An 18,133-nucleotide genomic window follows, 5' to 3' on the forward strand; every position below is an offset into this window, starting at 1 on the left:
TAAAGATGTGTGTGTATATGTATATATATATATATATATATATATATATATAAATTATATATATATGTGTGTGTGTGTGTATATATATATATATATATATATATATATAGTTATATGTGTGTACAGATGTATTTATTTATATGTGTATTTATGTATTTACAGACATATAAACACATAAAACCATATGTATACATATATATATATATATATATATATATATATATATTTATATATATATATGTGCATTAGAGCCCTTTGTATTCAAGTAGATAAAAACATGAAAAAGAGTATTTATGCAATATTCATATGTAAAAGTGTTATAGTGTATTTAAAGTTAATATTTACACCCCAATGTTCTGCACATAGCAGAATATGTTATGTGTATTTTTAAATAGATATTCCTATAAATATTTGTGTGCGTGTATATATATATATATATATATATATATAAATCAATAAAAAAATTGCATAGGAAATAAGCACATCTAGGCAAGTATCCCCGCTTGCTTTTCCCCAGTAAAACTCCATATACTGTACATTGTTACCGGATTCTGGGTAAGATATGCAAATTAGATATGCTAAATCTCAGACCACCATAATTTTAATGAATTTTTATTTAACCCTGAAATGAGCTTTACCTAAGCAGCAATCAGAAATCTATCTGCTACTGAAGAGTTCTAATAAGAACGAAACAGGCTGTCTAGCAGTAATTTCTATATTTGATGCAATCACCCTATTAAGGGATCGCTTTGTTAAAACAGTATTTGAAGCAAAAAATATGAGATTTTGTATATATAATTTGCATATCTAACCCAGAATCCTCTTGTGCATTGGTAACAATGTATATGCAGTTTTACTGGGGTAAAGCAAGTGGGGATACTTGCCTAGATGTGCTAATTTCCTATGCAATTTTTTTTTTTATTGATTTACTTTTGAGACATGGAGGATTTTAATCTCAAACTTTTATCTCCACCATAAATTTAATGTGTGTATATATATATATATATATATATATATATATATATATATATATATATATATATATATATATATATATATATATATATATATATATATACATATATTTCCTTTCAATGGCAGTGAGAGTCCACAAAATTCATTCATAACCTATGGGAAATGCTTCACCTGGCCACCAGGAGGAGGCAAAGACACCCCAAACAGAGCATTAAATATCCCTTTCACTTTCCCTACCCTCTCGTTTCATGGAGGTAGGCAGAGAGAGGTGTTCTGCTGAAGATTCAGTTTTTTTATTGTCCTCAATGGATTGTTTCCTGCAAGAGAGGGCAGGGGAGTTAGTAAAGACCATGCAATTCTCTTAGTAGAGTTTTGGTGTATGTTAGCTTCTGGATGTAGCAGGGAAGTTCTCATTTATCCTCCAGTGTTATGCTGCTATCTTCCCTTTCTTAGGCAAACAGTTACACTGATTTTCCCTTGTGTTAAAGGACTTCTGCAGGGTCGGGCTGAAGCGGCTCTGATTAGTTCAGCTGCCTTGCAAACCTAAGGTTTGCAAATGAAAACATGTAAAAACATATTTATGCAATATTCATTTTTAATCAAGGTTTTAACTATGTATTTACTGTAAATATTTTGTATTCACTAATGCAAATATGCTATGTTGTTTTCGCAATGGGTGTTAACTTTTTTTTTCTCCTTTGATTGCTATGAGGGAATACATGCAAGCGCCCGCAATATTCAAAGTTCTGGTTTTTGTGATAGTCGGGTTACCGCTTGTCCAAATAAGCTTTTTTTTTAACTTGTAATAGAAGCGCAACCCGACTAGTGCAAAAAGATTAACTAGAGCAGAGTTTTCGCGATCGTGAAAACACAATATACCGCGCCACTTGTAATTCAGTCCTTGATGTTTTTGCCTCAGCTGAGGTGTCTTTTGCGAGAAAGGTTCTTCAAGCAGTGGTGCGTAGTACTTAGGACTGCCTTAACCTACCTTTCCTTCCCTAAATCTTTGTGAACTCCATAGCTTTGGTTTCCCCATAGGTTATGAATGGATTTTGTGGACCCTCACTGCCATTAGAAGGAAAATATCATTTATACCTACCTGATAAATTATTTTCCTTCTTGGCAGTGAGAGTACACAAACTCCATTCATAACCTATGAGAAATACTTTACCTGGCCACCAGGAGGAGGCAAAGACAAACCAAACAGAGCATTAAATATCCCTCCCACTTCCCCTACCCACTCAGTAGTTCAAGCCGAGGATAAGGAAAAGTAGAGAGATAAATATGGTTAAAGAGGTGCCATAAGACTGCCCCACTACACAATTTCAGGGCGGGCTCTTGGACTCTCACTGCCGATGCGGGCAAAAAGCTTTTTTCTAGCGGAGTTAGCGCAGGAATGTTAAATACTGCTCCACTTGTAATCTGGGCCTTTGTATTGCATATATATATTGATCTCTGCGTACAGTTTATAATCTGGAGCAAGGTAATTGAGCAGGTAATAACAAAAAGGGGAGGATCCCCAGCAAGTATTAATGCTTTATACTGGACTGCATGGAATAAGGTGGGCAGTCTCTGAAGTAGGAGTTGCCTGATTAAACACGTAAGGCCAAGTCGAGGCTACACGAGGACTTCTCTCAGCATTCTCATAGCTGGCTGAAGGGACTTTGGCAGAGAGATCACATGGATGATGATTTTATTACTGTATGGTGACTTGCACTGTCCTGATCAACAGTACTTAGTGGTCCTTACACCGGCAGAGTGTAGGGGTGTCATCTACTGATGCTGATTGTGGACACAGATTGACCATACACCTTTTATGAGTGACATCGGTTAGATACTTACTTTTTTTTTTTTTTTTTATTAAATACATTTTTTATTGAGGCAAGAAAGAGAAAAAAATACAATTAATCAGCAACTGTCCAGTTACAAACCAGGTTTGAGGAAAATAGCCAACCTCTTCTCGTTCAAAAGGTATACAAGAACTTCAAACATTAACATATTAATATAACCACTGTACCATTATACTCAGCCCATGGGGATAAAAGATACTTGTAGGTGAAAACTTGGGCTACAGGAAGTGGAAAGTAAGGTGGTAACAAAGTAGTCTCTGGTGGGGATTATAACAGAACATCTGGAGTATGGGTTGTAAATTGAGTGATATATAAAGAGTTAAAAATAGAATAAATCGATATGTGATGGGAAGGAGTAGCTGGCACAAATACTAATGGGGCCTCATTTTACAACCTTTGACATGGAGAAAATAGGAATAGTCCCTCGTTTTGCTGTAGAAGGAAGTTTATCAATCCAGAGCAACTGTTGGCAAAATGGGGGAATTGGTACAAAGGGTTTTTTTTGGGGAGGGAAGGGGAGTTCAGCGGGCCAGAGCCGCTCGAGTTAAAAAAGGAAAAAAGGGGGGGGAAGGGGGGGAAAGGGGGAGATGGAGCCGTATAAAGTATCAATCTAGGGGAGCTTTCAAATCTTTAAGGAATTTGGTTACAGAATAGGGAAGTGTGAGTCTTAATAAAATTATATGCACTAGAGGGAAAACTGTTATATGCTGAATGCCATTAGGTACAGGTACTGAACTACAGGTGAAATATAGTACTTAGCATAGGTGCGTGAGCAAAACATACTTTAAACTCAGCGATAGAAACACAGGCTCATATTGCATGACAGTAACTGGAAAATTGTACCCATTTGCATCCTATATTTTATAATGTCTATCTCTAGGGAGTAATAAAAAGTAGTTAATCAGGAGAAGGAACATACAATAATGAAGGGTGTTGAGAGTCCTGTAGGGTGGTTGAACTCCCAAGGGAACATGCAAAAAGTGTCAATACATAGGAGTCATCAACCAACAACAATAATAAACCAAACACAGCTCTGCTTCAGAGAGCATTAAACAAGTGGGTTAAACGCTTATAATGGTGATGGGTGAACAAATAGTAATGGTGGAGATGCCTTAAATTTGTCCATGGGGGAGTAGCATGAAGGAAGGATTAGGATAAAACTGAATCAGTCCCACAGTAATCCAGATCTATACCCTGAATAGATGAGGGCTTCTGTTCTAACCCACCCCCGAACGGAGCTATTTTATAAGCTGTGTGACAGTTCTTTAATAAAGACTTATAGGTGAACTTGGGTTAAAGAGGTTTAGTATAAGCTTGTAGTGAGTCAACTCCAATTTTTCAATTGAAATGTCCCAGAGTTATATAATGACAAAAAAGAAATAAGGTCATATTACAAATAAATTAGAGACTGTAGAATAGGTACATGTGTGACAAGTCAGCCCCCTTTATACTAACTCAATTATCCTCTGTCGTGTATATAACAATTCCCTCAGTGTATGTCCGAAGAAGAACAGAAGCCTATGACTGAAACAGAACAGTGTTCGGGAGAACTATAAGGAGTAGCTGTAAAAGAGCGTTGAGACAGTACTAACTTTAGAAAATGCAGAGCTCTGTAACATTGCAAGGGCCTGTGAAAGAAAAAACATGCATTCACACACTCTAGAATAAGCACTTATCTATGTATCCAATACAACGTTAACAATGAGAACTAGATCTAAATTTAACATCAGGCTAATCTGAACTGCACTGGCTGAACTGCACTGGCTGAGCTATGTAAACTTAAACTGCGTAGTTGGCGCTTTAAAGATCTAAGCAGGCATTAATATATATTCAAGGTATAGTGCTCATAACAAGAAAAAAAATAAAAAATAAGAGAGGGCACTAATATATATTCCATTAATCAAGCAAATACAATAGTATATAATGGTGTGCTGCAGGATATGTTGTTTACGAATTCAAGATGCTGCGTATGAGGAGTTAAAAGGTAACCATCCAGCACAGTGCATAAGCATTATAGATATAAGGGACTCCAGTTCAATAAAGGAATATAGTAAAGGTCCTCTATTAATTAACTAAGAGTCAAAAGGCAGACTACAGCAAAGATTAGTCCTCAGGAAGGTAGGTATTTATGTACCCTAAAGAGGGCCAACATCTAAGCGTATGTCTGTGGGGGGTAGTAAAGTTAACCAATGCCCAATCGAAGCTTGAGGAGGCAGGAAAGCTGTGACCCAGGATCGCTCCCGATGGTGGCAAATGGGAGGATAGCCCGGATTACCGTATCTTCTAGCGTTGTTACAGCTGATGATCTCCCGGTCAACTCTGTTGAAAGTTCACAGGAGAGCAATAGGCTATTTTTTAATGTTTGCTGAGCAGATATTCCCTGAGTCGACGGTGGGTCAGTGCGGATGGATGTAATGTCAGGGTAGGTGTCGGTCCGTACGATTTTCTTGATGTGTTGTTGAAGTTCTTGGGACAGCAGAGTTTCTCTAACTAGAGGCCGCCTCAGCTCCAGACCTCCGCACTGCACAGGGGTCAGGCACTCAGCCGGGTCCAGTATAAACAATTCCGATGAGTAGTCCCCACATTCTGGAATGGCCGCTTGGAGCTGGGCTGGATAATCACAGCAAACAGGTAAGGCCATAGATGACGAGTTAGCATGTGTGCGCGAAGTGGCCAGGCACAAAGTTACCCCAGACAGCGAAAAACAGAATTCCGGTGTTTGCTCCGACTTGTAATACCCCCGTTTCAGTGTGTGTCTAGCAAAAGATGTCTCTGGGTTTTCTTGAGTCTTGTATGCGGGTGTAGCGTAGTTTCCGCCACGGTGTGAAGGGTCAGTGCTCTCAGTTGCAATGTTCAGCGGTGGTATAAAGGCTGATAAGAGCAGTGTTAAGTCCTCTTTCAGACTCCGATGGTGCTTTTCCAATAGTTGTAGGGTACGCCATTCCCATATTTCCATAGCTTCCATGTTGGCGGTTCCATCTGTTAATAGGTGCTTTCTGGTGTCCCCACGTGTAATGGCGTAGAAGGGGATAACAGTGATGCGCTTCCAAAATGATGTATCTTCAAGTATAGATGAGTTTTGCTTACTACATCAACTTAGAAGAGGTTCGGGCTATTTATATGTAAATTAAACCGAATAATTATATCTGAATGCCCGGAGCTTCAGAGAAACGCATACAGCTCCCTTGGCAGTTGGCTCCGCCCCCTAAATACTTACTTTTACTTTAATTCATATTCTGTTGAGGTTTGAGTCTGTGAGTGTGTTTTTTTTTTGAGTATATTAAAGAAGGCTGTTTTTACTGCACTTAAAAGGCTCCTTTGCTGCTTTGTGTTTGTGTTCTCCCTAGGTATCCTTGCTACCAGATGCACAAGAGTATTTGGTTACAACAGTTAAGACATAGGGGCCGATTTATCACGCTCCGTATGGAGCTTGATGCCCCTGTTTTTGTGTGAGCCTTCAGGCTGGAAACAGAAGTTATGAAGCAGTGGTCTAAAGACAGCAGCTCCATAACTTGTCCACCAGCTCTGAGGTTGAGGACAGAAATCAACCCTATCGAATACGATTGGGTTGATTGACACCCCCTGCTAGCGGCCGATTGGCTGCAAATCTGCAGGGGCGGCATTGCACCAGCAGTTCACAAGAACTGCTGGTGCAATGTATAATAAATGCTACATCGTATCATGTCCGCTCGCACTATGATAAATCTACCCCTTGGACATAAGTGTATTTCAGGCCACTTGGAAACATCTTTGAACCTCAAATTTGGAATGTATATCTTTTATATTTATGTGTTTATGTGTTTTTGTGATTATTTTTTTTTTTTAAATGTGGCTCCATACCAATTGGGATTAATGAATATTTGTTAATTGATCTTAGATTATATGTTTTTATTAGTGCTGCTATATGTTTGTTTGTTTTCTCTGCCTTAAAAACATACATTGATCTTCAGAATAGCCTTATACATATTTTGGGTATTTTTGTACTCCTTCTGTGAATTTGTGAATGCCTACATCAAATTCTATTATACTTTCAAATAGGCATATTGATTAGTAAGAACATGAATTATGCATCAGACATAGGGTAACCACCCAACTGGTATTTTACCAACATGGCTGGTATTTTTAAGACTAGGAGAAAGTTTAAAAAGTCCTAGAAGCTTTAGTTCCTAAGTTAAGCTGTATAATTATTTATGCAAATGTATGCTTATCAGCTTTGTGGCCGGTAAATTTAGATCACAACTATCTCACCAGAAGAAAATACTAATTTCTTACCGTTTCTGTCTCGTCATTAGGATCTGTAATTTTGATCACATCTTTTGCAGTAGCTCCAAGCCCTGCACCCTCCAAATCTGTAGCTTTGATGTCCAGAGTGTACTCAGGATTTTTCTGAAATGAAAACATTCATTCATATTAAAAGTATAATATTTATTAAAGGGACATGAAACTCAAACTATTATGATTTAGACAATTTTGAGACTTCAGGTTTCTTCTATTACCAAATTTAACATAGAAACATAGATTTTGAGGGAATATAAGAACCATAGGCCCAACATGTCTGCCCATATTTCCTATAAAATATAAGTTTAATTAGATCCTATGACAGCCTTCTACCTATCCCAGGCATTCTTGATGACAGCGTTTGTCTTTACCACCTCTAATTATTGTTTGTCCTCTTTGTATCCTTTATTGATGCAGCAGTGCACTACTGAGAGCTAGCTGGTGATTGGTGGCTTTACATATACTGTATATATCTTGTCAATGGAGCTGAATTTAATTATGTGTTTAAAATATCTTTTGCAGGAGTTAAAGGGACATTATACACTAGATTTTTCTTTTGCATAAATGTTTTGTAGATGATCCATTTATATAGCCCACAAAGGGTTTTGTTAAATTTTTGTTGTTGTTTTGTTTATTTTTAAAATAACATTGCTCTGATTTTCAGACTCCTAACCAAGCCCTAAAGTTTTAGGAGAATACTGAGGTATACCTACTCCAGCTTCCTCCTGTTTGTGTAAAGAGTCTTGTCATATGCAGATGAAGGGGGAGTGTCTGTTATTTCCCACTTAAAGTGGGTGTTCTAGCTACCTTTTTAACAGAGCTAAACTGGGAGCTTCTAAGTAAGTTTTTAAACAGTTTTATACCGGATTTTTATATCAGTATCTGTGCATATTATTCTTTATAGTACTGTCTATTACATGCAGTTATATGAAAATTGGTGTATACTTTCCCTTTAATAAACATAGAGCCAGATTACGAGTTTTGCGTTATGAGTGAAAAAGCATCGTTATGGCCCATAACGCTGCTTTTTCCCTACTACTGATATTACAAGTCTTGTAGGTATAGCTGTACCGTACACTTTTTTGGCCGTCACACAAACGTCAATACCGCACTTTAAAAAAAGTCCCTTTTCAATGGGACTTCCATAGCGCCAGTATTGCGAGTTTTGCTGTGAGGCTAAAAAGTGAGCAGTACACCCTATACCGACAAGATTCGTACCACCATCTCAAGTCAGTAGTTATGAGTTTTACGTTACAAAGCTGTAGCATAAAACTCATAACTAAACTGTCACAAAGTACACTAACGCCCATAAACTACCTATTAACTCCTAAACCGAGGCCCTCCCGCATCGCAAATAATAAAATAACATTTATTAACCCCTAATCTGCCGCTCCGGACATCGCCGCCACTTAAAAAATGTATTAACCCCTATTCCGCCGCTCCCCGACATCGTAGCCACTATAATAAAATTATTAACTTCTAAACCGCCGCCATACCTGCTTCAAAAACACAATTTAAATATAATTAACCCCTAATCTGCCGTCCGCCACTCCCCCGCTATTATAAACCTATTAATCCCTAAACCTAACCCTAACGTAACCCTAACGCTAACACCCCCTAACTTAAAAATAATTAAAATAAATCAAAATAAAACCTACTATTAATAACTAACTAATTCCTATTTAAAACTAAATACATACTTACCTGTAAAATAAACACATACGGCTAGATTTAGAGTTGGGCGGTAGCCGTCAAAACCAGCGTTAGAGGCTCCTAACGCTGGTTTTTACCGCCCTCTGGTATTTGGAGTCAGTCAGGAAAGGGTCTAACGCTCACTTTGCAGCCGTGACTTTTCCATACCGCAGATCCCCCTACGCCATTTGCGTATCCTATCTTTTCAATGGGATCTTTCTAACGCCGGTATTTAGAGTCTTGGCTGAAGTGAGCGTTAGAAATCTAACGTCAAAACTCCAGCCGCAGAAAAAAGTCAGTAGTTAAGAGCTTTCTGGGCTAACGCCGGTTTATAAAGCTCTTAACTACTGTGCTCTAAAGTACACTAACACCCATAAACTATCTATGTACCCCTAAACCGAGGTCCCCCCACATCGCCGCCACTCTAATTAAATTTTTTAACCCCTAATCTGCCGTCCGCACGCCGCCGCAAGGTACGTTATACTTATGTACCCCTAATCTGCTGCCCCTAACACCGCCGACCCCTATATTATATTTATTAACCCCTAATCTGCCCCCCTCAACGTCGCCTCCACCTGCCTACACTTATTAACCCCTAATCTGCCGACCGGACCGCGCCGCTATTATAATAAAGTTATTAACCCCTAATCCGCCTCACTCCCGCCTCAATAACCCTATAATAAATAGTATTAACCCCTAATCTGCCCTCCCTAACATCGCCGACACCTAACTTCAAGCATTAACCCCTAATCTGCCGACCGGATCTCACCGCTACTATAATACATTTTTTAACCCCTAAAGCTAAGTCTAACCCTAACACTAACACCCCCCTAAGTTAAATATAATTTAAATCTAACGAAATAAATTAACTCTTATTAAATAAATTATTCCTATTTAAAGCTAAATACTTACCTGTAAAATAAACCCTAATATAGCTACAATATAAATTATAATTATATTGTAGCTATTTTAGGATTAATATTTATTTTACAGGCAACTTTGTATTTATTTTAATCAGGTACAATAGCTATTAAATAGTTAATAACTATTTAATAGCTAAAATAGTTAAAATAATTACAAAATTACCTGTAAAATAAATCCTAACCTAAGTTACAATTAAACCTAACACTACACTATCAATAAATTAATTAAATACAATACCTACAAATAAATACAATTAAATAAACTAACTAAAGTACAAAAAATAAAAAAGAACTAAGTTACAAAAAATAAAAAAATATTTACAAACATTAGAAAAATATTACAACAATTTTAAACTAATTACACCTACTCTAAGCCCCCTAATAAAATAACAAAGCCCCCCAAAATAAAAAAATGCCCTACCCTATTCTAAATTAAAAAAGTTCAAAGCTCTTTTACCTTACCAGCCCTGAAAAGGGCCCTTTGCAGGGCATGTCCCAAAGAATTCAGCTCTTTTGCCTGTAAAAAAAAAACATACAATACCCCCCCCAACATTACAACCCACCACCCACATACCCCTAATCTAACCCAAACCCCCCTTAAATAAACCTAACACTAAGCCCCTGAAGATCTCCTTACCTTGTCTTCACCTCACCGGGTTCAGCGATCGGTCCAGAAGAGGGTCCGAAGTCTTGATCCAAGCGGCGGCTGAAGAACTCCATCATCGGGCTGAAGTCGGAAGTCCATCATCGGGATGAAGTCTTCTATCAAGCCGCATTTTCAATCTTCTAAATACCAGCGGTATTTAAAAGGTGCGGGAGAAAAAAAGCCAGCGTAGCTAACGCACCCCTTTGGCCGCAGAACTCTAAATCTAGCCGTAAGGTAGCTACAATATAACTAATAGTTACATTGTATCTATCTTAGCTTTTATTTTTATTTCACAGCTAAGTTTGTATTTATTGTAACTAGGTAGACTAGTTAGTAAATAGTTATTAACTATTTACTAGCTACCTAGTTAAAATAAATACAAATTTACCTGTAAAATAAAACCTAACCTGCCTTACACTAAAACATAACATTACAATAAAATTAAATATATTTACACAAAATAAAAAAAAAGAAATTATCAAAAATAAACAAGAAGGGAAATAAGAGAAGTAGGAACATAAGTCAGAGATATGGTTTTAGGTTTCTAGGGTGATGCTAAGACCAAAAGTGGAATGGGTGACATTGGTGACTCAAATTCTGAACTTAACAACTTGTTGAATATGTGTAATATTTTATTTTATGTACGATTGTGCAATGTTTTCTTCTCTTTTATACTTTTTTTGAATAAAGAAAGATGATTTCATTAAAAAAAGAAACTATCAAAATAAAAAAGCCCCCCCAAAATAAAAAAAAAACCCTAGCCTACACTAAACTGCCAATGGCCCTTAAAAGGGCCTTTTGCGGGGCATTGCCCCAAAGATATCAGCTCTTTTACCTGTAAAAAAAAATACAAACAACCCCCCAACAGTAAAACCCACCACCCACACAACGAAACCCCCCAAATAAAATCCTATCTAAATAAACCTAAGCTAACCATTGCCCTGAAAATGGCATTTGGAAGGGCATTTAGCTCTTTTACATTGCCCAAAACCCTAAACAAAAAAAAAAACACCAAATAAACCCTTAAAAAAACCTAAACCCCTGACGAACCACTTACAGTTTTTGAAGACCAGACATCCATCCTCATCCAAGCGGGCAGAAGTCCTCATCCAGATGGCATCTTCTATCTTCATCCATCCGGCACGGAGCGGGTCCATCTTCAAGACATCCGGTGCGGAGCATTCTCTTCTTCCGATGGCTGTTGAAGAATGAAGTTTCCCTTTAAATGACGTCATCCAAGATGGCGTCCCTTACATTCCGATTGGCTGCTAGAATTCTATCAGCCAATAGGAATTAAGGGGAAAAATCCTATTGGCTATTGCAATCAGCCAATAGGATTGAGCTTTCATCCTATTGGCTGATCCAATCAGCCAATAGGACTGAGCTCGCATTCTATTGGCTATTCCAATCAGCCAATAGAATGCAAGCTCAATCCTAATGGCTGATTGGATCAGCCAATAGGATGAAAGCTCAATCCTATTGGCTGATTGCAACAGCCAATAGGATTTTTTTTCCCCTTAATTCCTATTGGCTGATAGAATTCTATCAGCCAATCAGAATGTAAGGGACGCCATCTTGGATGACGACATTTAAAGGGAAACTTCATTCTTCAACAGCCATCAGAAGAAGAGGATGCTCTGTGCCAGATGTCTTGAAGATGGACCCACTCCGTGCCAGATGGATGAAGATAGAAGATGCCGTCTGGATGAAGACTTCTGCCCGCTTGGATGAAGACTTCTGCCGGCTTCGATAAGGACTTCTGCCAACTTGGATGAGGATGGATGTCCGGTCTTCAAAAACTGTAAGTGGATCGTCGGGGGTTAGTGTTAGGTTTTTTTTTAAGTTTTTATTGGGTGGGTTTTATTTTTAGCTTAGGGTTTTGGGCAATGTAAAAGAGCTAAATGCCCTTTTAAGGGCAATACCCATCTAAATGCCCTTTTCAGGGCAATGGTTAGATTAGGTTTATTTAGATAGGATTTTATTTGGGGGGTTTGGTTGTGTGGGTGGTGGGTTTTACTGTTGGGGGTTGTTTGTATTTCTTTTACAGGTAAAAGAGCTGATTTCTTTGTGGGAATGCCCTGCAAAAGGCCCTTTTAAGGGCCATTGGCAGTTTAGTGTAGGCTAGGTTTTTTTTTTATTTTGGGGGGGCTTTTTTATTTTGATAGGGCTATTAGATTAGGAGTAATTTGTTTTTATTTTTGATAATTTCTTTTTTTTATTTTGTGTAATTTAGTGTTTATTATTTTTTGTACTTTAGATAATTGTATTTTGTTAATTTAATTAATTTAATTTTATTGTAATGTTAGGTGTTAGTGTAACTCAGGTTAGGTTTTATTTTTATTTTACAGGTCTAATAAATACAAACTTACCTGTGAAATAAAAATAAAACCTAAGATAGCTACAATGTAACAATTAGTTATATTGTAGCTAGTTTAGGGTTTATTTTACAGGTAAGTAAGTCTTTAGTTTTAAATAGGAATTATTTAGTTATTAATATTAAGTTTTATTTAGAATTATTTTAATTATATTAAAGTTAGGGGGTGTTAGGGTTACGTTAGGGTTAGATTTAGGGTTACATTAGGGGTTAATATATTTATTTAGTGTTAGTGATGTGGGAGGCCAGAGGTTTAGGGGTTAATAACTTTAGTATAGTGGCGGTGGCGACATTGGGGTCGGCAGATTAGGGGTTAATAAATTTATGTAGGTGGCGGCGACATTGGGGGCGGCAGATTAGGGGTTAATAAGTGTAGGTAGGTGGCAGCAACGTTGGGGGCGGCAGATTAGGGGTTAATAAATTTATGTAGGTGGCGGCGATGTTGGGGGCAGCAGATTAGGGGTTAATAAGTGTAGGTAGGTGGAGGCGGCGTTGGGGTGGCAGATTAGGGGTTAATAAATGTATGTAGGTGTCAGCAATGTCAGGGGCGGCCGATTAGGGGTGTTTAGACTCAGGGTTTATGCTAGGATGTTAGGTTTAAACATACACATTTTTCCCCATAGACATCAATGGGGCTGCGTTACGGAACTTTACGCTCCGTGATCGCAGGTGTTAGGCTTTTTTTTAGCCTGCTCTCCCCATTGATGTCTATGGGGAAATCGTGCACGAGCACGTCAAAACACTGCTTGTATTTGAGTGAAGCATGCAGCTCAACGCAAACATATTGCAAACCTGTAATAGCAGCGCTATGAAAGGTGAGCGGTGAAAATAACTTGCAAGTTATTAGTGAGCAGCCGTAACGCAAAACTCGTAATCTGTCTGATAGTTATTTATATGCAAGCGATAGTGTAATATTAAGAAGAATAAGAATACTTTTTTCACTTTTATGACCCTTAAAGTAAATGGGCTCTTAAAAATAAAGGATAGTTGGGCACATACAATGAATGGGAACATCTAACATAAGTCTATGGAACATCTAACATAAGTCACAAACCTTGTAGTCTAGCACAGTTGCAGCCACAGTGATAAGTCCAGTATCTGCATTAATCTTGAACATCTGGTTGCTAGGTTCCTTTGGATTTTGGTCAATGATAGAATAAGAAACCACACCATTGTAAGTATCTATAGCATCATCAGCATCAGTTGCCGTAACTGTCATCACAGGGGTTCCTATAAAAATGTAATAATTGACAAATACACAATAAAAATACAATGCAATAGCACTTTGAAAATAAGTAGTAGAATATTTTCTAGCAAATGTACCCATTTAATTATACCCCCCCCCCCCCGTAGCCATCAGCCAATTGCTAAATGCCTATATGTATATATTGTGCACTTTTGCACATGCTCAGTAGGATCTGGAGCCTCAGAACGTGTGTATATAAAAAAAATGTGCGTATATTGAAAATGGAAAGTTTTTTTTTTTAAATTGCAAGCTTTAGCTAAATCATGAAAATTTAATTTTGACTTTAGTGGCCCTTTAAGACTATAGTGTGCACTTCCACTTTTAACAGGAATTGGAAGGCCTAAGATTTTGAGAAATAAATTACAGTAAAATGGGACAAAATAAATAATGAAAGTATATTTAATGATTAAACCTTTGCTTCTCTAATATATCATGATTAAATATTTGTTTCTTATGTATTGAGTCTAAAATCAATTTAAAGGGACAGTCTAGTCAAAATTAAACTCATGATTCAGATAGGGCATCCAATTTATACCACTTTCCAATTTACTTTTTTCAAATTTGCTTTGTTCGTTTGGTATTCTTTGTTGAAAGTTTAAACCTAGGTAGGCTCATTTGCAAATTTCTAAGCTCTTGAAGGCCTCATCTTATCTCAGTGCATTTTAACAGTTTTTTTACAGCTAGACAGCGCTAGTTCATGTGTGACATATAGATAACTCTGTGCTCACTCCCGTGGAGTCAGCACTGATTGGCTAAAATACAAGTCTGTCAAAAGAACTGAAATCAGGAGGCTTAGATACAAGGTTATCACAGAGACAAAAAGTTTATTAATATAACAGTGTAGAACTGGGGAATGGGTAATAAAGGGATTGTCTATCTTTTTAAACAATAAACATTTTCAAGTTGACTGTCCCTTTAAATAATTTATTTCCATAGCGTTTTCATGTGTTTTGTAATCCAAACTAGCAAGCAATAATTGTTTACTTTAGGTTTCAAAAGTGCTAATTTTTAAAGTGGTATTTTGGATTTCACAGGAGCACAACTGACTACTTACTAGTAATACAAACTTAATACGGATCAGAGCTATGCATTAAAAGTATAGGGAGCAGTAAAAACATTTAAAGGAACAATTTACTTGAACATTTTTCTTGTTTAAAAAGATAGATAATGCCTTAATTAGCCATTCCCCAGTTTTGCATAACCAACACGGTTATATTAATCGCTAAACAGATAATAAAGCAGCGCTACAAAGTAAACTCTAATAGGATGATGTTATCAAGCTTTAATGCAGTGGTATTAAACCAGACAGAAATACATGCACTATGATATAGGATGCTTGGCTAACGTGTCCCAACTACGTGATCAGTGTATAATTATAAAAAACTAAAATGAGTTACAAATGTGCTCAATAGTGCAATCACACAGTCACCGACCTGTCAGCATCAAACATAGGTGCCAAAACAATCTTTAGGCAGTTCTGGCAAGCCTCTTGACAACAAGCAATTGCAGTACCTCCCCTTTAAAAATAAAATAATATTTGAATCATATTCATCTGCAATATAATACGCTTGAGCAGAGCATGCATAAGACAATAATATTAACTCTATGGGAATTTACTTTTTTGTAAATTTTTTTATCAAAGTGTGTCATCTTATATGTATATGCATTCTGAAGCTGGGGCAATGTTTAGAAGTCCGATGATGTACTATGTCTATGAGTATTATATATATAGAGAGAGAGAGAGAGGTAGAGGTACATTCATATTCATTTTTTATTGTTGTGTATAGTGGATACAAATATGTTTCCATATCCTTTTTACAAAATTACAAAAAAAAATCCTATTTTCAGGAGGTACTAGATAGCAGAGGTGTCTCTCCTCAACCCTTCCTCACACTTTTGTTTCATACCACAAGGTATGGAGTAGGACACTGATAAGGGGGTGTGGAGCAGGCTACACTTGGCAACACTAACGCGTAAGTAATTTTGCAGATTTTTGGAAATTTTATTAAAATACTTATAAGCTTTTTTTACACTTTTTTCACACACTGTTTTACCTCAGTTGACCCTTCTATAATATGCACATAATTTAAAATGTTTTATGGCACTTTAAGTAAGTGCATTGTGTTATATCTTGTATTAAAGTCACCTTGATTTGGAGTTGCACTCTCTTCTTTTTGGTCTTACATAGAAGACTGTTATATTAATACATTTTTTTTACCTCTGTGATACCTTGTATCTAAGGCTCTGCAGACTGCCACCATATCTCAGAGCTTTTGGCAGACTTGCATTTTAGCAGATCAGTGCTGACTCATAAATAACTCCACAGAAGTGAGCACACTATCTATATGACACACATGAACTAGCACTGTCTAACTGTTAAAAACTGTCAAAATGTACTGAGATAAGAGGCGACATTCAACGACTTAGAAATCAATTTATGGGGCCGATTTATCATGGCCCGAGTGGGGCCGTATACCCCTGTTTCCGCGTGAGCCTTAAGCAGGAATTAAGAAGCAGTGGTCTTTAGACCACTGCTTTTTAACTCGTCCGCCACCTCTGAGGTGGCGGACAGCAATCAGCCCGATCGAATATGATTGGGTTAATTGACACCCCCTGCTAGCGGCTGATTGGCTGTGAATCTGCAGGGGGCAGCATTGCACAAGCAGTTCACCAGAACTGCTTGTGCAATGATAAATGCAGACAGCGTATGCTGTTGGCATCTATCAATGTGCGGCGGACATGATCCGCTACAGAGGATCATGTCCGTCCGCAGGATGATATATCGGCCTCTATGAGCCTACCTAGGTTTAGCTTTTAACAAAGAATACCAAGATAATGAAGCAAATATCCCAATAAAAGTAAATTAGAAGGTTGTTTAAAAATGCATGTCCTATCTTAATCATGAAAGTTTAATATTGATGGGGCTGTCCCTTTAAGATTCTTAGGTTAAAAGTTTTAACCAACCACTTGTAATACCAATATTGTTTGCACAGTTATACTTAATCTACTCTTTTTACTGTTTGCTGCATGTTGAAAAAACCCCAAAACTAAAATAGCCAATCAGCATCATCAGTGCTGAGGTCACACTTTGCTATACTGTGCTCTTGTGGGATTTCACCATAATTTCATGAAATATCATAGTAAATTCAAGAGAGTAATAAAGCCCCTGAGATAAGCATCCTGATTGGACCCTTACAGTCTCTTTACAATAGGATATGGCCACTGATAGAATATCTTCCTTTTTAGTTATATATCTATGTTCTAGTCCAGCTTTTTACAGATATACTACATCACTTTCAAGTTGGTTATCACATGTCCCTTTAAACATGGTTAATACAGTTGAGGATCTCTGATCTTATGTATTTTTTGTGTAATGAATTACAATATAATTCGAGGTGTCAATGAGATATTTTACATACCCATGGTACAAGCTACCAATACTACACCAATAACTACAAAACACACCTGGCCTAGACCCCACTTTAACAGAACCTGAAAAGATGTTCTCTGTGAATACTGGTGCGTTATCATTCTGATCAGTAATTCTAATGATAATCTCCATAGGTTCTTCCAATTTTTCTCCATTTACTGACACAGCATGACTGTGTGCATCACACAGGCAGACCCCTTAGCTTTCTAACTGTCTTTAACATTCTGGTCACCTTCATCCAACCAGTCTCCTTATCAATTAAGAAAACGCCAACAGGTGGAGTATCAGCCCCCTGTCCAGTGAGGCTATAGAATACTTTGTGCTTCTTAGAATTGCTAGATGCAATCTGCAAAAAATAGAAGTGCAGGGTATGTGATCTTCCTAAAATCTATGAATAATAACTATTTTAAAAGTATTATTAAAATCTGCATTAAGTTTCTTCTGTTATTTATATTTAGTGCTTTATCTATGTAAGATATATTGTATGTACAGTGACCCCTATTTTAATTTAAATAGAATCTCAGGTGATTTTTGTCTTAAATGGACATGAAACTCAAATTCATGATTCAGATAGATCATACAATTTTTTTTTAAATTTATTTATTTATAACCAGCAATGAATACAAAATCCATAATATAAAAAACAGAAAACGGAAAATATTTTAGTTATCATACATGTTATGTCAGCATCAAAGAAAAACAGAAAAAAAAAGATCAAT

At 37.1% G+C, this 18,133-nt stretch overlaps 1 protein-coding gene across 2 annotated transcripts in view; it reads right to left on the reverse strand.

Annotated features, from left to right (window-relative positions):
* The window catches only part of LOC128645996 (5-hydroxyisourate hydrolase), a 78,000-nt gene that overhangs the window by 39,535 nt on the left and 20,332 nt on the right, over positions 1-18,133 (reverse strand). For both annotated transcript variants that reach the window (XM_053699373.1, XM_053699374.1), the window contains exons 2-3: positions 13,793-13,968; positions 7,098-7,211 (exon numbers count right to left, since the gene is read on the reverse strand). In XM_053699373.1, coding sequence (XP_053555348.1) covers positions 7,098-7,211; positions 13,793-13,957 — 279 coding nt within the window. In that variant the 5' untranslated portion in view covers positions 13,958-13,968. The remainder of the gene's footprint in view (positions 1-7,097; positions 7,212-13,792; positions 13,969-18,133) is intronic.

The sequence above is a fragment of the Bombina bombina genome, chromosome 1 (genome assembly GCF_027579735.1).
Source record: "Bombina bombina isolate aBomBom1 chromosome 1, aBomBom1.pri, whole genome shotgun sequence".
Taxonomy (NCBI): Eukaryota; Metazoa; Chordata; class Amphibia; order Anura; family Bombinatoridae; genus Bombina; species Bombina bombina.